This window comes from Mycotypha africana (genome assembly GCF_025528875.1).
Source record: "Mycotypha africana strain NRRL 2978 chromosome Unknown BDF20scaffold_5, whole genome shotgun sequence".
Classification (NCBI taxonomy): Eukaryota; Fungi; Mucoromycota; class Mucoromycetes; order Mucorales; family Mycotyphaceae; genus Mycotypha; species Mycotypha africana.
In genome coordinates, this window is record NW_026515729.1 from 2,201,284 (window position 1) to 2,221,487 (window position 20,204).

The following is a 20,204-nucleotide window of genomic DNA, read 5'->3' on the forward strand; positions in this document are numbered from 1 at the left end:
AGTGAAAAGAGAGAAAAGAGAAATGACGGACTCTTTTCCTTCGATAAATGATGGCTATTCATAAAAGAGTATTAAGTGAAGCGAGGAGATATTCTCAAACATGCTCATCCGAAACCTTCAAAACAAGACATCCGCGTCAACAATAAAAATTGGAGTAGAACAAGGGATTGGAAAACCACGTCAGATAAAATACGTTCTGTCTAGACAAGATTTAAATTTGATGATGTTTACTCTAAATTAGTCAAGTCGTAGTAATTGTTATTATCCAACGCTGTATCTATTAAGCAACAAGGAAAATAGCCGATCTAAAACAATTCCACACCCAAGGGTAACTTTTTCCCTGTGTTCATTAGAACCGGTAAGTTTAACTAAATAGACAGATAATGTTCTTTCAATACCAAGCAGTAGCAAATAACGGTAGTTCATTAGCTACATTATATAAGTCTCTTTCCCTCCGTTCCTAACCTATTGATTTTACGAGTGAATAGAGAAGAAAAAAACTGTACAATGCGAACAATAGTCTGTAAAATCGTAATTCTTCACATATGCTACTTTATTGCTGTATTGATAAAACCATCAATGAATATCAATAATGTCTCTATTCATCAATTACAACGCAAAAGTAATGGTATTATCCTTCAATTTTAATTTAAATTGCTTGTCGAAAGCCTTCTTCAAATCACTTTGTTCAGATTTCTTGAACTTGGGATGTTTTTCAATCAAATTAATGACCTTTTTACGTACATCTCTCAAATTTAAAGGTTTCTATCATCAGCAATACATAGGTGAGATACTTATTTCAGGCTTTTTCGTTGATTACATTTGAAAAGAAAGACAGTAGCTACTTACTCCATCCTTCAAAACTTCCTTTACTGCATTTTCAAAATTTTTAGTTTCATCCTTGTCTAATTCAGTTGCACTCCAACCTGCGAGAGATTTGAGGGTTTTGGGCTTTTTCGCTTTCGTATCTGTTCCTTTTTCTGACTTTTCTTCCTTGTCTTCAATCTTTCTCTTTTTATTTTCCAGTTGCTCGATAAGAGAAACCGGTTTTTTCGTATTTACACTACTGTCCTTTTTGTCCTGTTGAGCAGCAGGTTGCTTATTATTCTTTTGCGCATTATTGTTTTGCTTCTAGACGAACATAAATCAGCAAATAAAATCTGCAGTTGTATTGAAAAGTTCCAAATAACCTTTACCTTATTTTGATAAATGTGCTTCTGAAATTTTTCTGCCTCAGTCATACAGGATGTATGAGATTGATAAGAAGTGCCTTCAAAGGTTGTTGAACAGTCAATACAGGTGAAAGTGGCATGACAGCGATTACGGTGTTGATTCAACTTTGGCTTCTTCACCACGTCGCCACAGGCATCACATTGAAAACTTCATTAAAAAAGCACAATTTCGGGCAGAAGTTAGCAAAAGAAAGGAAACAACAACATTAACTTTTTAGATCCAGTTTACCTCACCATCGATGATCAATAAAATGTTCAAAAAATGAAATAAAAAGAACCAAGGAACAACGAAGTACGAAAGTTCAGCCACAGATTTTTCTGATCTCGTAACTTTTTTTTTTTTAAGAAACAGAGACCGTTGGTTCACTTGGCTAGACTTGACAATAAAATCGTTCCTAGCCTTGATTAGCCAAAGGACGATTTGACTGGTCGGTGAAACTAGTGATCAATTAGATATAGCGTTATAGTATTATGCATATCAATATAGAGTGTAGTACGAGCATTATGATCCTTCGTCCGTATAGAAACCGGCAGATTCTCGTGCTATTGTGCGAACTAACACATCCTCAGTCCTGTCGCATTATGTATTTGAAAGGTGTATGAGCATGTTATACTGTAGCATTCTTCAACTACCCTCTTTTACCGATTAATCTCCTTTCGAATTCTGCTCGTTATGGGCTTTTATAGTAGGTTACAGTCTCTTTTTTTTCCTAATTCAACTTGTCCTACAAATAATTGCATGAGCTGCCATATGCTTAATTGGTCAAGAAAAGGGAGGATACTGCAAAGGTTAAAGCCGAACAAAAGGGAAGACTAACGTTTTTCCTCCAACTCACTAGAACCGCTTATTGAGATTTTCAAGCGTCTCGACTAGTTGAACTCAATAAAGTCTCAAACAACCGATCTTTTTATGAGGAAGTGATTTCTTCTGTTAACCGAAATACTCATAATGACATATAAACTTGCCAATTAAAACTCTGAAGGTATTACTCAAACTACTGCATTTATGATAGAGTCAGCTTTCAATCATAACATTTTCAACCTCCTTTCGAATCATTTCTGGTTTGCTTACAGTCATATACTGATTAAGTATTCATTTTCTAACTTGAAAAACACTTTCATAACAAAAATTAGTACTAGATCAGAACACTATGTCAACCAAAATGCGACGGGTTGGGATAATAGCACTTACCACTAATATAAGATATCGTTTAAAAAACAGACTCTTTTTTTAAGTAACAGTTATGAAATGACCACTATGGATTATATCATTACTCAGGCTTATATTGTGAACATAGTAGTGGCTTCTTTAAGGTAGCTCGGGGCAGATGACCAATTGATTATTTACTAAGAGCTGAAAATCAACGAATCCTATAACGTCCGCGTTCATTATCCTTATTTCCTAACCCTTCATTAAAGTGAGATTTACCAAAATTCTCATATTCTGCGCAATTGCCATTCGAATAGCATGGCAGATATTGCCACATGATATTGTTGGACCTTCTTTTAAATAGATAGGTAAGCTGTCTTCCAAGGAATATTTTTACGATTTAAAGACTCCTTTCAAAAGTCTTACAAGCCCTGTCACAATTACAATAAAAGTTGTTTTAAAACGATATATACTGATAGCTACACCTGCAGAACTTGCAAAGTAAAAGCAGTAATCCGCTTAACGGAATGCAATCCAGCGTATCTGATTTTCAGAAAGATGAGACAACAGAAAACCACTTTTGACCATGCACTGTGGATCCTAATAAGATCAAAACGAATCATTGAAACATGATCAGAAGCCAATTTCACACCATAAATAGCTGCTGGAATACTATTTTAAGGTGTATTTGACTACAAGAGTTCAATTAAAGATTTCTCAATGATAAAATGGTAAAAATGCTACAGGAACAACGTGCTCACATCCGAGATGTCGAAAGTGTTTTGTAGTAATATCATTGTACTTCCTATAGTACTATACTATACTTCCATACGTATAAGAACAAATTATTCAATTTTTTTAAGAAGTTTGAACGGCCTAGAGTCGCTAGAAAAGCCACATAGCTAGTCTCCATAAAGCCACAAATATCTTTGATACAGAACTCAGGGAAGAAGGACGAAGAGAGCAGAGATAGCATAATCGCAGGAAGGTAAGAAAGGCAGGTAGACAAAAGAAAGATAAATAACAGGAGGAGTAATGGTGCCGGCCATCAGATTGTCCAAAGATAAATTGCAAATTAGTCCACAGGCTATAATTCTCTGTCATGCTCAAGTTAGCCGATATGTTCAATGCAATATCAAGTATAATTTGCAACATGGTGCATAGGATTTACAAGTATTTGACGACTGACGAAAAGCAAGGTCAGTTAAATCTGCTAAAGATAATGATTGTTGAGTTGAAGCTTGAAAGTCGATATTACAGCCGATGCCCTCGCTCCTTTTTAGACTTGCATAAAAAAACATCAGATTTAATTGGTTCTAAAACAGCAATTGACCGTATTATTATTAAGTTATCAATTTGCGATAACTGTTATTGTTTTCTTTTGAGAACCATGATGATAAGGCCGATGAAAACGTGAATCGTATTTTAAATGTATGAAAAGGGGTTAGTAGCCTTGCTATTGATTCCAAAAAAGCGCCACAAAGAACTGTGGTTATTTTTCTTAAAGAATGACTTAACGACAGCACATTGTAAACTATTCCCGTCTGTTTGCAAAGCTATTCTTAATGGCTATAATCTATATTTTATTATTCTCCACCTTCTCCACATCTTTAACAAGGTTGTCTTTACTGAAAAGAGCGTACTGTTACGGTTACAAGTCGAATAGAAAGGCTTACATAGGAGTATTCAGAGATCAGATCCTTAAAACAATGTGCTCGTTGGAGAGACTAAGTTTCGATAATCTATATAAATTACTTTGAGGTGGAAGCAGAAGAGGATTCAGAGGATTCTTTGTTTTCTGTAGCTGTGGTATTCGAGGCGGCGGGCGTAGTAGCTGTACTATTTGAGTTAGAAGCATTGGTATTTGATGAAGAGGAGGTCATTTGCCAAGCCGGAATGCCAGCACGGACGCCACTGGCGTTAAGGGTAGCAGATAGACGAGATGATAATCCATCAGTGGGAGAAGGGCTAGTCATAGCAGTCGTTGCAGTACTGCCTATTGTGGTAGGTGTAGAAGGTGCGCTTGATACCTGATCAAGGACGGTGGAGGGTGCACGGCGGTTGACTAATAATGATTTGAGAGATTTCATTTCATTTTGAAGATCAAGAAGGGCTGCATTTTGTGCTTCTTTATTACGGTCTAGAGACTATAAACAGATGGAAATGATACATGATGCTTGTGAATTAAAGCAACGTTACTTATTATATATATTGTTCCCTTTAAATTACCTTGGGCACTAGTTCCTTCAAAGCATCGATTTGAGTTTTTATACTTTTGAATTCTTCATCTCTCTGTGATTCGCCTTCCTTAAGCTCCTTTATAACACTTTCGAGACTGGCAAGTGAATCATCAACTTTCTTTGACTGCGATGACACTGTTGTTAAGGCTGTATTTGTTTGGTCTTTGATATCCTTCAAAGAATTCTCAACTAGAAATATATTCTGTTATTAAGGTTTTATTTTATTACCATACTAATTGTCAGTGCTTAAAACTCACCCGCTTCAAATTGTGCATCTAACTTTTCCTTGTCTTCCTCTAGTTCTTTTTGAGTAGGTACCTTAAACCAAGGACCGAAGAGTCGCTATGTACACATTCTGTCAGTTTTGCTAGTGTACTTAGCTTAATGCTGCTTGCCCTTAAATAATTATTCCTACCTTTGCTAAAGTCCAAACACCGTATCCTACACCACCTGCCAGAACAGCAGCAATAAATATATCTCTCCAATCATATGCTGGTCTTGGTGGAACGATTGGTGCAGCCATATGCTGCACAGCCATACCCGGTTGATATTGAGCAACGGTGCCAGTAGGCACTGTACTTGTTGTTACTGTGGTTGCAGTAGAGGTTGGCAATGTTTTTCCATTGGATCGAGACATGGCCTCTTCTATTTCTTCCGATGTCATTCCCTTTGACTCCAAAAAGGACACCTTTTTGGCTAAGGGAGCAGACTGAACTTTAGGATCAGATAGAAATGAAACAGCCGAAGTAATAAGTTCTTCACGCATTTAAAAGATGCAACTTCTGACAATGAGTGATGGGTCGTATGCGTTGAGAATAGGAGTAAAGAAAGGAAAGTTTTATTGCTGTGTGAACTCGTTTAAGACACAAATTGCGGGGACAAATGAAATCTTTTTTGAGATTACCCAGACAGATGGCTTTTTTTCACATGGCAGCTTCAGCTTTATTTAAGCGCTCAAGCGTTAAATAATGCCATATAGTGAGTAATATTGCATATTCTTTCTACAGGCTTGGGGTTTAATCATGATTCTACAGACGTACCTAAAGATAATTAATGATGATTCACCAGCTCAGAGGCATACGCATGCTCGTTTTCTTGCACACCGTTACTGGAAACTGAGATACTTTGAATTCGTTACATCAATTAGAGTCGCAACTGAAAAATTACCTAAAAAAGCAGAGGCCAAATCAGTAAGGTCTATTCATAAAAACATCATTAGCCACGGTATACCGTTCTATGTATGCAACAATGCATGTATAGTGTTTAGTTTATTGCTGTGTTTCCATATGTCCAGTATATACGCTAGCATTTGTTGCTGGTATACTAAATACTTAGACTTGCGGCAAAGGGGGTTTTCAGGGCTCGTCCTAGTTGATAGCGTATCAGTTCCAATTTGGTGCAACTCGGTGGTATTGAGCACAACTTTCACGAATAATGGAGGAGCTTCAAATCTTCTCATCATTATTGTTACTGATATTGCTAGCAGCCGTATCTATCTGTTTCCATAATCATTGTTTAAAGCATATGATATTACAAAGGAATGGTGAAATCCAAGCTTTGTCAAAATCTTTAAAGTTTACTTTAGGAGACCTTCAGCTTTAGGGGGTGACTTTGTGAATCTCATAGCGCTCCATTGGCCAGAGGAAATATAAAAAAAATCATACTGTCCGACAAATTTGATGTAAGAGTCGGCAAGGTGGGGGGGGATGAGTCGTTTGCAAGTTCTTTGCGAGATTGATGAAAGAAAGCAGTTGATATCATATGATATATTTGCGCTTACTAATAATAATGTAACATTTTCTGCTCAACATGTAGAAAATGACTTACACAGATATAGAACAAATACCGAATTGAAAACGTATCACCATTCAAGCTTAAAGACGGTTTTGAAGTGAAAATTACCGATTGAGAACAGCATATACAATATCTCGTAACATTTGTGAACTTCAGATTCAATACAAACCTGCAGACCGTAAGCCACGTAATGTAAAATACGTGCTTATCGTTGTATTCATCTTATCATAACAAATCCATCATTATACTCAATCTTTGAATGAAACAATTACGAAAACGCTTGCAGTAGCCCACCAACCCCACCCCCAAAAAGTTTCTTTTTTCACTCAGCAAAATCTAGGAAACAGCCACTCCGCTGTGTGATACTTTTTTTTAAAAAATTCAATTTCCATTCATTGTCGTCCTTCTCTTTCTTTCTGAATCTTTTGATTGTTCCTCTGTCATTATTCTATCGTATATTTTCAGCTACTGTCTAGTCCACTTTAGTATCATACTCTGTATTACGATTCTTGATCCCCGCTCGTTTGTCATATAATTATGTCAGCCATTATGAATGTAATAGGGGCAAGTGTATCTGAAGCATTCTATGCAGCACATGAGACTAGAGATATTGTATTGCCAAACCAGAAAGAACATGTATCGCAAATAGCTGTTGATGTAAAGTATATACTGTAATGTTTACATGCTCCTTCAATGTACTTAACATTTCAAGTAATAGATTGGTGGGTCTCTAGCAAAGATAACTTATTTCACATTATCAGCAGATGGAAAAGGAGGGCGACTTCACTTCAAAAAGTTCGAAACTGAAAATGTAGATGAATGTATTGATTATATTGTGGCTCTATTAAAAGATGCACAGCAACACCATCATTTTGGACAGCCTGTAGTTTTGAAAGCTACCGGCGGAGGCGCTCATTTATATTACGACAAGCTAGCAACGAGGCTACATGGTGTTATAATTGAAAAAGAAGACGAGATGGAATGCTTAATTACTGGTAAGAATAGGATCGGGTGATAAAATTTATTGGTATGTGTAAGTTTACTAACCTATATTTAAGGCTTGAGTTTCTTTATTACAGAGATACCCTATGAAGTATTTACATATAGTGAAACTGATCCAAATCCCATTCAATTTGAAGAAAGGCTGAAGAATATATACCCTTACATGGTAACTTCACTAAGTCTTTAACGGTATATTTGATGACTTAGTACTGAAAACCCTTGTTTCTTTCTATAAGCTCGTTAATATTGGTTCTGGTGTTAGTATTTTAAAAGTTGATGGTCCCGGACCTAACAATTTCTCGCGTATCAGTGGTACATCAGTAAGTTGAGCTGAAGCAACGATTTTCCTTAAAAAAGTTGGCGGAGACTAATGCAATGCATATTTTCATAGTTAGGAGGTGGTACTCTCTGGGGCTTATTATCCATGTTGACAGATGCTCCGTCATTTGATGGTAAGTAATCAACAGTCTGCCTTTTTTTTTTTTTTTGTGTATCATTAGTATACTAATTTTGTACATTATAGATATGCTGGAAATGTCAAAAACAGGAGATAACAGAAATGTAGACTTATTAGTAGGAGATATATATGGTTCAGATTATAGTAAACTTGGATTGAAATCAACACGAATTGCAAGCAGCTTCGGCAAAGTTTTCAAAAAGAAAAGTAATATTAATGGGATGTTGACAGCGAAACAGCATAAAGAAAGCTTTGCTCAAGGAGATATCGCAAAAAGTCTGTTATATATGGTCAGCAATAATATTGGCCAAATAGCTTACTTAAATGCTCAACAACATGGCATTAAGAGAATATATTTTGGAGGATGCTTCATTAGAGGACATCCTATTACCATGAACTCTTTATCTTACGCTATTAGGTTCTGGTCAAATGGTGAGATGAAAGCGCTATTTTTGCGTCATGAAGGGCATTTAGGCGCAACTGGTGCTGTAAGTAATATAGTTTTATTTTATGCCCTGACATCTCTGCCTTTTTCGACTGACTTTTAAAAAACATTGTTGTAACACCTTAGTTTTTAAAACACCAACCTGTGCGTAAAGCGAGACATTCTTATTCATGTTTGGACACTAATATACCAGATACCAGTACTGTATTTAATGATATTAAAACCTCAGAAGAGATACGTAAAGTCGAAAATTATCAGAATTTGTAAATATCATTCTCCCTACATCCTATAGTATAATATAAACGTAATATATAAATATACACATTACTTTGTCTTTTATTTTTAAAAAGTAATAAAAAGCATTATGGTCTTGATAACGATGAAGACCTTTTAGCTGGTTGTTGTGGATAGGAATGTGCACTGGCATCTTGAAACACTGTAGGAGTATACGTGGGTGAGGTGATAGTGCTAATAATATCATTATCAGTTGGTGTAGTCGAAGAGATATAATCTGTATTATGGTTGTAACTACTCGTCACTGACAAGCTACTGTCAACATGACCCTTTGTATCATTCACATCTACTAGAATATCTTCACGCACTCTTTCATAATTGTCAGAAGCGCCGACAACCGAACTATTATCTTCTGTTGCAGCATGTTCGTAACTATCTTTATCCTCTTCAAAAAACCAATCTACTTGCTGTATTATAGCTTCAACAATTTTACTCGATAAATCAGACTTCATAATACTGCTAAGATCTTCAGACGGCGATCTCAATAGACCCACCGAAAAAATGAGAGCGAGATTGGAGGCTTCCATCTTATTTTCTTCAGAAAATGATGCGACTAAATTTAAATGACGCATCAAATACTCCAATACCATATAGTTTGGTTTAGGTAGACTATGAAGGACAGATTTGATTTGATACATCCTTTCCTCATACTCATCAATTTCTATTCGATGAAACAATAGTCTTTGAGGATCCCTTAATCTCCACTTTATTGTAAAACAAATACTTACTGGCTGCTTCCATAAAATAATCATAGTATTCATATGTCATTATTGGATGGCGAAGTTCACGGAAATAAAGCTTTAGTAAGCCGGTTACTGCATTTATGTCAGGTTCGTTTGCAAATGACACAAATTCCTCTATTTTTAGAGTTGCGTTAGTCAAACATTATCAATACATCTATTTGTCAAAGTTTAACAGCTTACTTTTATTGAAGGCATTTCTATATTTTTGTATGGTAGAAGCAGGCCCTGATAACCGATAGATACCCACTGACTTCAAGCCTCTCTTTTCCACCTCTCTTACACATAAACTAACAACTTTGGGAATGTCTCCATTTTCCTCCATATGTAAAAATCCTCCAAATTCATCATCATCATTGCTGGATGGTGGCTGTCGATTATAAGTGTTAAACTTATGTTCCAGCATACGAGCGTTATTATAGGCGCCGTTATTACTGCCACCACTGTTACTACTATTCTGTTTAAACCAGTTGCCAATCTTCTTATTACCACTATTTTCATCACCATGATGTTGATGTTCTTCTGACATTTTTCTGTTGACTTTCATTGAAGTTTCATCAAAAGTCAGTGATTTCAACAGCCTCATGATCTCTACCGAATAAAGTAAAGAATGAGATCACAGCTTGGAGATATACTTCAACAATCTTTCTTACCGGTATCATCGTTTTGCTTTTCTTTACGAGCTATTAGTTCTCGCATAATAGCATCCAGCCAAATTGAGAACTCCTTTTCATTTGCCGCCTGAATGAATAGTTTGACATGTTTTGGCGTCGATATGATAAATACATGTTTCCTTTTTGTATCTTGTTTTCCAGCAGGTTCAATGTGACATGATTCTAAATCAAATCCGCCTACAGGAACATGCGTTCTACTTGACTTTTTACTTTTTGCATGAGCTTCCTTATACAATAAAAGAAATCCGTTGGACAAAACGGCATAGTAAACTTTCCAAGAGCTTAGTTTGTTGACGGATGCATTGTTGTTATGTGTTGTTGTAGCATTACTAAAAGAAGAAGGGTTGCTGTTGTTGTTGTTGTTGTTGCTAGTATTGGTATAATCTTCTTTATCCAAGATCATCTTCATCTGAATGAATCCTTTATGTCGTATCCATTCTTTTTGGAATTTATCGAGCTCTAGTTTTCTTAATTCTTCAGGATGAAGTCCTTGAGTAAATGCTGTTTCTTCACGTTGTAGTGATGCTGCTGGAGTTGCCGCTAAATCTGTTGAAATATCCTGCTCTTCAGCTGTGGTATGTTGAGGTTTATCCCATCGGGATTCACCGGTTGTCTCATTAAAGTAATAAATAGTACCATTTTGATCTGCAACACATTCAAAGACAAGTAATTTTGATTAAAAACTTTGTATGAAAATAACTATGAAAGCAATCATATTTACCGTAAGCATATTCCCAACCCGGTGGTAAAGAGTGCACAGCATTACAATTGTCCTTTTTCTTATCGCGAAAACTTGATGATCGAGATAACGATGCTGAATGATTAAACGCAGTATTGGTATTCGTGGGGGTAGTTGTATTGATTGTTTCAGAATGGTGACATCGCTGATTTTCGTGCGGTGGAGAGGCGGGTGAAATAGATAATTGCTGTAATTGAGGACTATTACTTCTGGATGGTACAGCTGGAGGCGGCACCATAAGGTCTTCCACTACGGTATCATGGCTACTGATATTACTGAGCTGAGAATCCTATCAAAAAGCATTCATTGATGAGCTTTTCTCTCCAACCCCAAATACGGTCAACTTCATAGTTACATTATGCTGAACTATGAATATAAAAAACACGATGATTTGTTAACATGAATTTGGCATTATCAAAAGCTTGTCCTATTTACATTTTTCTGCAGGTAATTCAAGACGGACTCTGTTTGCAGGAAAGAAACCAATCTCGTCATTGAATTCACCTAATTTCATTCAGTTGAAGCTTAAGCGATATTGTTCTGAGAGTATAGTTTGGACCAAGAAAATGTACTCATACCTTCCCACCTGTGACATATTCGAATATATGAGCATATGCAATCAGTGAGTAAAATTCGTTAGAAATTTCCAAAGGCTTTCAAGTAATGTTTCAATGGTAGTATAACTATTTTACCAGTCGTCATTATGCTTTTCGAGTAATTTTATTTTATCTCCTTGTTTAAAAGAAAGTTCAAATTCACCTTCTGCAACATAATCCCAAAGAGCAATCAGGTATTGTGACATAGAGTAAATGTTGAATTATGTTCAGAAAAAAGTAAAAGTAAAACACCAAAGATAAACTCTTTGGAGAAGTTTGGATGGTGTGTATTTCAATTCAGACTTCGGAGTGTCTTTACTAAACACTATGGCCAATGGATTATGCAGTAGTCTTTGAGGCTGTAGTAATAGGTATAAATACTATATATCGTTCTAAACTCTTAGATGGTTGTTAAAAATGCAAAGATATATTCTATAGAAAGGGAAAATTACAGTGGAATCTTCTACAAGCAGAAATTAGACAGCAAATGCTTCAATTAATTGAAGCGAGATACAGTACGGAACAGAAATCAGTGTTTGATCGTCTTAATCAATTATTAAATGATGAGATAATTGGTAAAAATGGTACAATTTTCGAAAGACAACTAAGAGTGTACTGAATTCAATATGCGTTTTATTATTTCCTGACTGTTCAAAGAGCTTGCTTTAATACTCCATATGCTATTTATTCGTTGCGATAACAAGTCGCTAGTTTATCAAACTCAAACATTGCCAACGTTGACCTTTTTCGGTATGTTCTCGAAAGGAACACATCTAAATGAGATGGGCCTAATCTTATAGAAATATCATATGACATTAAGCAAACTCGCCCTTCCAAGAAAAATCAGCAGTAAAGCTTCAAGGGTATTGCATTTGATGACATTCGGTCAATAAAATTCGAAACATATGTTTCAATCGTCAAAAATGAGGTGCAATAAATCGCTATGTAAATGATAAAGTTATTTTGATCAAATAGATAGAAAGTCATAAGAACCTTCAACAGAACTTCATAATTGATGGATAGGCAGCTTTTAGGGCATCCACTTCTATTTGTATATATCCTTTCTCCAAAAAAAAAGGGCTTCCTAGCTTTATTTTCTGAAAGTTGAGTAACAACTAGATTTCATAGCTGTTTGTAGATTCGAATACTAAGCTCTATTGCACGTCAATGGAGCCTCTTCTTAGCAATGGTCTGGCATACTTATTGATGGAAAGAAAGAAATCAAGGAGAAAGCGGTTTAACCCCCTAAATGTTTCTCACCTGAAGGATACGTGCATACGTTATCACCAACAGACAAGAGTAACGTCTGCTGAATAGTGTATGTTGAATCCTTGCAGTTACCAATGCTTGAGCTGATTAATCGTAATAAGCGTTTATTCGTCCCCTGGATTGTATACTTATTTCCTACTGTAAAGCAGGATTGACATTTAAATCTGGTTCAGTGCAAACTTAAATGGAGACTTAAATTATCTCGTGCTTAACTTGGAATTTTTTTCTTTTTTTTTTGTTATCAGCAAACAATCGAAAAAAAAAGTTTAACGCATTCAAGCTCATAATGCATTTTTTTTTCCTAACAACACTAAAAAGGATGGTGTCAAATGAAATGAAGGTAGTATTTGATAGGTATTTGTAGGTTTTTTTTGACTGGGTAGCGATTGCTGCTTAACCTTTTTATTATCACTTAAGGAAATAATTATAGAAAAAAAAAAAAAAAAGACGTTCCTGGTTTTGATCTGGATTTGGTAATCCGTTTGTTTTTTTATTAAGCGCTTAATACGACAAATATGAATAAAAAAAGTAGAAGTGCACAACAACGAAATACATTTCCATTTTATTTTTTTTTCGTTGTCTTTTTGTCTCTTCTCCTTTAGAAACAAAATAAATACATCATTTTCTATATAGACGTTATTATTTCTTAACCAGAAAGTCTTTCATATCCTTACCTTAATTATTTATTCTAATATTTATTTCGCTTCCGCTAGTTTCCATGGTTTCGAGAAAACTATGGTACCTTATCTATTATAAATGTTTTGTCTTCCTCATCGCAATACTTCATTTCGACAATGTCAATGCCGGACTACCAAAAATCGAACTTGAGTCTGTCGGCGGTGGCATAGGCGTTATAGGAAATTTTGTTGGCTTATCACCAATTCTATTAGACACCATACCATACCAATTTGGATTATTACCGAACGATACCTCCAACCATCACATCATTGTATCTCAAAAAGACAATGACAATCTCACTATCTACAAATCACTTGCTACTATAGAAGGCTCGATCACTACTTATTGCAAATTATCGGACAATCAGTATATTCTAGCCGGCGATTTCCAACAAATCAATAACAGTAATTTTAACCATATTGCGCAGTTTGACAGCCAAACATACCAATTCATACCATTACAACAGGGTTTAGATGGACCTGTAAGAGCTCTCTATTGTGACAATTCAACCAGGACCATCTACGTAGGTGGTGATTTCACATCTCCCCTTGCCAGCAGCAATAACTTTACTGGACACGTTGCTTCATTCAAAGACAACCAATGGGTCCCTTTGCCTTGGAAAGGTTTTAATGGCCCTGTAAGTACAATCATCAAGACAAAGAATTTACTATCCACTGCAGATGCAATTATATTTGGTGGTCAGTTCAACTCGACAGGAGATGGACAGTATGTAGATCAAGTTTCTAACAATTTAATTCAGCCAATCAATTTGCAATCTGCTGTAAGTGATCGGTTTCTTGCTTTGAATACTTGATTGTCAATAGTCGACTGAGAAGAACTTCTTATTATAGACTATATCTGAAGGAAATGGACAACAATTCGGAAATCATACGAACCCCTCCTCTGTAGTTTGCTCACAGTCTCCTTGGTTATTGCAAAATGGTGTTCCTGGATATTGGCAGGCTCAGTTTATATTTCCGATCCGACCGACATTGTTTAGAATAACCAATGCTCATACAGTAGATGGAAGAAATACAAACGCATTCAAGTAAGAAATCTTAATTGCGAGATATACCATTATTTGTTGATGTACTTACGTACACTGTATGGCTAATATAGTATCATATCACTTGGCTCGAATGAGTATTTCCAACTATCATATCGAGATCCTGCAACAAACCAGCCAATGACCTGTAGTGAGCAGTGCTACTTGTCGAACGATTCTACTATTCCGTACCAAGATTTCACTGTGTTACAGCCCATCACTACTAATGGTATTAGAATCAATATTGATAGTTGGTATGGAGAAAGTGGTGGATTAGGTGGTGTTAGTGTTTACAATTCAGATGCTACCCTTCAACCCACTAATTCAGATAATATGAGTAGTGGAAATCTGTGTGCCGCATCCGTACCATCTACTTCCTCAACCCCTTCATCAACTGTATTGACGACAGGCAATTGGACACAACGCTATTCGTATGACTCTTATCAGACATACCTTATATCCACCATTAATTCAACAGATTTAGGCAATTCCGATATCTCTGTCATTTACAAACCTTATATTGCTGCTCAAGGATACTACGACGTTTATGCAACTACACCCGGCTGCGTCGGTACAAGTACCTGTGATCAACGTACTCAAATGCAACTCACATTAGACTTGACTCCAGGAAATACTTCCACTGTAATATTGGATCAGAATATAGTCTCCGATGAACGTATTCTGATTTACTCTGGACCAATCTCCAGTTCAATCTCATCATCTTTTAGACCAACGATCACAATGAACGTCTCGCCTAATGCAACAGAAACGACATCAACCAACACAGTTACTATATTCGGTAGTGCGATAGCTTTTATGAGAAATTCTACCTTATCGTCACTGTCAAGTATTCTCGTTTATTTTCCCCAAAATGATACATGGACACCTTTACCACATCAGTTGATACCGGGATCTGAAGTCAATACAATACAAACAAATGACGCAGGTACACTTTATATTGGGGGAAAATTGCAAAGCAATATTACTAGCAGTAACAATAACAGCAGTAGCAGCTACAACATCGCTATTTATAATGATGAAAGAGGATTTTTGCCCATTGCGGATAATGGTTTAAACGGTGCCATTTTCACGTCAATTCTTGCTGGTTCAAGTAAAGCAATTATTTACTAATCATCACCATTGTTTCGCTTGACTAAAAAATAAACACGCTCCAATTGTAGGTCTTTTAGTGGGTGGTTCTTTCAACAATTCAATCGTGCCACAACAAGAATCCTCATTGAATCACCTTGCTTTATACGATCTGCAAACCGAAACTTGGACTGGATTGGAGCGGGTAATCATAGCATGCAAATAACTTTTGTTCAACGTTTCTTCTCTCATCTAATGTGATGTTCTATTAGGGTGTCAATGGTATCGTAGAGAATTTATATACTACCAGCGATGGAAATATTCATATTTCTGGATCATTCAATTCAACAATAGCAACAACACAATCAAGAAGACTGTATAACAACGCAGAATATGATATATATCAGCATCGCTTTATTGTACCGAGAACATTCATTGATGGAATCATAGCTAATCAAATTAATCTATCACCAAATACAACACTATATCTAGGCCTCATCAAAGATGCACAAACTTACTACGCTGATAACCTGGCATTTGTACCTAACACACTCGATAGTCAACAAGAAAAGCCTGCAGCTGTTGTACCTTCATTCGCCACTCCTATTACTCAATTAGATCCCAATGCTGTCATCACTGCTGCAGCTTATTATACGCATAATAACAGTGCAATGGCTGCTGACAATAATAAGTCCTCATTTTTAATCATTGCTGGTTCATTTTACATCAACAACACGTTATGCAATGTTGCAATGTATGATCCGCAACAAAATACTTGGAACCAGCCTTGTATCTTACAGAACATGCAAAACAGTTCGATTAACAAATTATTTATTGTCAAGGACTACTTATTCATCGGTGGCCACTTCAGTCATACGACAGTATTGAATATCACCGATAATAACAACGGCAGCAACAACGTAGCCAGTACTGCTACCAGCATTGCCCTCTATAATTTACAGACTCAATCATTAGAGGGTATAACAGGCGTTTTTATGGATGGGCAGCAGCAACAACCTGGCACCGTGAATGTTATATACTCTCAAGATGACGGAAAAAAGATATATATAGGTGGACAATTTGCCTACGCAGGGCTTCTCAACTGTAATGCTGTATGTTTATTCTCAATGGAAACTCGACAATGGACTCAAGCGGTCAGCACCGGTCAACTTTCCGGCACAGTAAATGATATGTTTATTGATTCTCAAGGAATGATGACTGTAGTGGGTGATCTGGTTACAGTTGATAATATCGGGCAAGCAAAAATACCTATTGCTAGATTTGACACAAGTGCTTCTTCTTTCAGTAATAATGGCATCCGACATGCCAAGCGTGCTACAGCACCACACCCTCTAATAAATGGTTTAGAAGATCCATTTGTTCCTACTAGTCTACTCTATGATTTAGATGCCAACTTTATCATTGCCGGAAAGCAACAAAAGGACGAGAACAACTCAAGTTATTCTATCAAAATGTGGAACGGACAGCAATGGTCGCCCATGAATACAAACTTGGGTCCCTCTTCCATTATCCACCAACTTCTCTGGATGCCAATCGATCCCAGTTCAGCCAAATATTTACCACGTTATCCTGCTGACTCAGATTCAATGCTCATGGCTGTTGGGCAGCTTGAATTACCTCAAGGTAGCAAAGCCAGTGCTGCGCTGTATGATGGTTCCCAGTGGCATCCTTATTTTCTTACTGATCACGGCAGCCACATCGTAAGAGTGTTCACAGCTCTTCCTTGTTGTACAACTGCTTTGGCTACACATCATTATCTTTCAGTCCCTGCTGTTATTTTGATCTCTATCGCTATCTCGTTGGGTATTTTGTTCTGTCTGACGGGATTGGTTTTTCTTTACTTATTTTATAACCACCGCCACCATCCAGCGTTTTATAAATATGACATGTTGGACGCCTATGCTGCTGGTGCAGGTACCACAGCTGCAGGAGCAACGGCTGCTGGCATGGATTCGACAACCAGCAAGAAATACTGGAAACCAAAACATCGACCTACGAGTTTGCTCGCTATGATTGATGCAGCAGCTCTTGCAGCGAATGCCACAGGTGGTGTTGGTGCTGTTGGACAACAGCAACAAGAACAGCAACAAAAGGTTCCACCAGAATCTCCTATACTGGGTTATTCATCTGCTGTCAGTAATCGAAATAATGCTTTAGCAAATCAACAGCAATATGGACGGGATAGTGTGGATATATCTGATGGCATGATTGCTACCGCTGCAGCTGCAACATCTGGTACTACTCGGTTCAGGAACTCAAGCCAAAATGGCGGTGTAGCCAATATGTCATCTCAGCCTTTCAGTGCCCTTATGATGGCTGCTCTGAAAAATGGTACTACGGAGAACAACAATGGAGATACAACACAACCGCCAATCAGTGAAAGCTCGCCACGCGTATTTTATGCAAAATTTCCATTTGAAGCTAAAGAATTTGGTGAACTAGCTTTTGATGCTCATACGCCTATTGTTGTAACTGATACTACAGATAATGTTTGGTGGATGGGTTACAAAGACGATGGATCAGGAAACGCTATCTCTGGCTTGTTCCCAAGTAATTATGTGACAAAAAATAAACCAACGTTTCAGATCGCTTGAACAATATTCCCGCATTTTCCGACCTAATTTTATACAATATACCTCTATTTCTCTTTACAAAACTAACAATATTTTAATTTTAATAAAATTTGCTAGGGCTTTGCCCCCTTATTACATAAAAATGAATGCAATGATTTGTAGCCTTCAGAAGGAAAGGAACCTCCTGCAGAGAAAGTTGAAATCGTATCACAGTGACTCATCCAAGCCACTACTGAGGAATGGGGTATTGGTGCCTTTTTTTTACCTCCCAAATTCTCTGACCTTTGAAATTTGAAATTGTTTCTCCACTTAATCTAACGAAATATATTAGTACTCAAACATGACAGCCTTATATATGCTTGACTATGGCGCCGGTAATGTGCGTAGTTTAGTCAATGCTATCAATCATTTGGGATTTGAGATCAAATATATTAAGGAACCAGCTGACCTTGCTCTTGCAGAGGTACAATACCCTTTCTGAAAAAAATGTTGAATCGCTTTCACTTTTCCCTCGTAGGATTAAGTCGCAGCAATAGGAATTGTGAAAAGCAAGACAAACAGTTCACTTGACTAATTCCTTTTTCTCACCTTCCTACTTCCATTAACGGAAATAATAATATACAACAGAAACTCATCTTTCCTGGTGTGGGTGATTTTGGTTTCGCTATGCGTGCCTTGCGTTCAAAAGGCTATGCGGAGCCTTTAAAAGCTTATATTGCGTCTGGAAAGCCTTTCATGGGTATTTGCGTAGGCATGCAGTGTCTTTTTGAAGGGTCTGCCGAAAGTAACGAAGCTGGCCTTGGCATTATACCCGGAAAGCCTGTCAAATTTGACAGCACGACAAAAGCCGTACCTCACATGGGTTGGAATCACTTACAGCTACTTAAATCTTCCACTTCAACTAGCCAGCAAGATGTTCATTACAATATCGACGAAGAAAAAGTCTATTATTTCGTCCACTCTTATGCAGCCCGCTATACAGAGGAGAACAAAGATTGGGTGCTGGCCACTACACAATATGGTGACGAAATGTTTGTTGCGGCCGTTCAGAAAAACAATGTATTCGCGACTCAATTCCATCCTGAAAAAAGCGGTTATGCTGGCTTGGCTTTATTGAAAGCGTTTATTACGGGGCAAGGCATCGTTGACGAGAACACCGTTATTTATAAGCAACCTGTTAAACCTGATCATGATACTTTCACGAAGCGTATCATTGCTTGTTTGGACGTGCGTTCTAACGATCAAGGTGATTTGGTTGTGACCAAAGGCGATCAATATGATGTGCGTGAAGCAGACGGTAACAAAGATGTGCGTAACTTGGGTAAGCCCGTCGAGTTGGCCAAGCGATATTTTGAAGAAGGTGCGGATGAAGTAACCTTTTTGAATATTACCAGTTTCCGTAATTGTCCCTTGGGTGATACACCCATGTTAGATGTCCTTAAGTTAACTTCTAAAACAGTATTCGTGCCTTTGACAATCGGCGGGGGCATTCGCGATGTAACAGATCCTGATGGTACTTTCCACCCAGCTTTCGAGGTAGCAGGTGAATATTTCCGTTCCGGTGCCGATAAGGTTTCTATCGGTAGTGATGCTGTGTATTCTGCCGAAGAATTCATTGCTAACGGAGGTAAAAAAACTGGCAAGACTGCAATTGAGACTATTGCAGAGGCTTATGGCTGTCAGGCTGTTGTTATTTCTGTGGATCCTCGACGAGTGTATATCAAGGACCCTAAAGATACCACCCACCATACTGTGAAGTGCTCTGTTCCGGGCCCCAATGGTGAGCAATATTGTTGGTATCAGTGTACAGTGAAGGGTGGCCGTGAAGGTCGTGATTTGGATGTTATTCAGTTAGTAACAGCTTGTGAACAATTGGGCGCTGGTGAAATTTTACTGAACTGTATGGATCGTGATGGTACCAATTCCGGCTTTGAGCTGGAACTGATCAATGCGGTACGTGGTGCAGTTACTATTCCCGTTATTGCTTCAAGTGGCGCTGGTTGTGTTGAACATTTCTCTGAGGTCTTTGAAAAGACAGGTGTAGAGGCTGCTTTAGCCGCTGGTATTTTCCATCGTCGTGAAGTTCCTATTCAGTCTGTCAAAGAGCATGTTCAAAAAGCAAATGTTGCCATTCGACCTATAGACACGACCATTTTGTAAATAGAT

The 20,204-nt window shown here is 37.3% G+C and overlaps 6 protein-coding genes across 6 annotated transcripts; 3 read left to right on the forward strand and 3 right to left on the reverse strand.

The window, feature by feature from the left end:
- Positions 1-1,202: 1,202 nt before the first annotated feature.
- BDF20DRAFT_790288 (uncharacterized protein) lies at positions 1,203-1,382 on the reverse strand (the record flags this gene model as incomplete). Its single annotated transcript, XM_053076178.1, has 1 exon — positions 1,203-1,382. A coding segment is annotated over one exon (180 nt), but the record flags the coding sequence as incomplete, so codon positions are not given.
- A 2,484-nt stretch (positions 1,383-3,866) lies between these two features.
- BDF20DRAFT_872072 (peroxisomal membrane anchor protein conserved region-domain-containing protein) lies at positions 3,867-5,471 on the reverse strand. Its single transcript, XM_053081141.1, has 4 exons — positions 5,038-5,471; positions 4,880-4,964; positions 4,612-4,811; positions 3,867-4,529 (listed from the first exon to the last, which is right to left on the reverse strand). The coding sequence occupies exons 1-4, from the start codon at positions 5,386-5,388 to the stop codon at positions 4,134-4,136; spliced, it is 1,032 nt and encodes a 343-aa protein (XP_052936799.1). The 5' UTR covers positions 5,389-5,471; the 3' UTR covers positions 3,867-4,133.
- Positions 5,472-6,953: 1,482 nt separating this feature from the next.
- BDF20DRAFT_913349 (pantothenate kinase) lies at positions 6,954-8,587 on the forward strand (the record flags this gene model as incomplete). The annotated part of the gene is made up of 7 exons (XM_053084059.1): positions 6,954-7,073; positions 7,135-7,411; positions 7,496-7,584; positions 7,655-7,738; positions 7,810-7,870; positions 7,942-8,363; positions 8,447-8,587. 7 exons carry the CDS (start codon positions 6,954-6,956, stop codon positions 8,585-8,587), a joined length of 1,194 nt encoding a protein of 397 aa, XP_052936800.1.
- BDF20DRAFT_536423 (uncharacterized protein) lies at positions 8,553-11,386 on the reverse strand. Its single transcript, XM_053075693.1, has 6 exons — positions 11,203-11,386; positions 10,750-11,133; positions 10,008-10,673; positions 9,538-9,945; positions 9,343-9,471; positions 8,553-9,275 (listed from the first exon to the last, which is right to left on the reverse strand). The coding sequence occupies exons 2-6, from the start codon at positions 11,003-11,005 to the stop codon at positions 8,683-8,685; spliced, it is 2,052 nt and encodes a 683-aa protein (XP_052936801.1). The 5' UTR covers positions 11,006-11,133; positions 11,203-11,386; the 3' UTR covers positions 8,553-8,682.
- A 1,826-nt stretch (positions 11,387-13,212) lies between these two features.
- On the forward strand, positions 13,213-18,173 carry BDF20DRAFT_872083 (cortical protein marker for cell polarity-domain-containing protein). The gene is made up of 5 exons (XM_053081142.1): positions 13,213-14,091; positions 14,162-14,358; positions 14,430-15,466; positions 15,537-15,649; positions 15,717-18,173. Exons 1-5 carry the CDS (start codon positions 13,351-13,353, stop codon positions 18,057-18,059), a joined length of 4,431 nt encoding a protein of 1,476 aa, XP_052936802.1. The 5' UTR covers positions 13,213-13,350; the 3' UTR covers positions 18,060-18,173.
- Positions 18,174-18,378: 205 nt separating this feature from the next.
- Positions 18,379-20,198, forward strand: BDF20DRAFT_819168 (uncharacterized protein; the record flags this gene model as incomplete). The annotated part of the gene is made up of 2 exons (XM_053077438.1): positions 18,379-18,501; positions 18,666-20,198. The coding sequence occupies 2 exons, from the start codon at positions 18,379-18,381 to the stop codon at positions 20,196-20,198; spliced, it is 1,656 nt and encodes a 551-aa protein (XP_052936803.1).
- Positions 20,199-20,204: the final 6 nt, after the last annotated feature.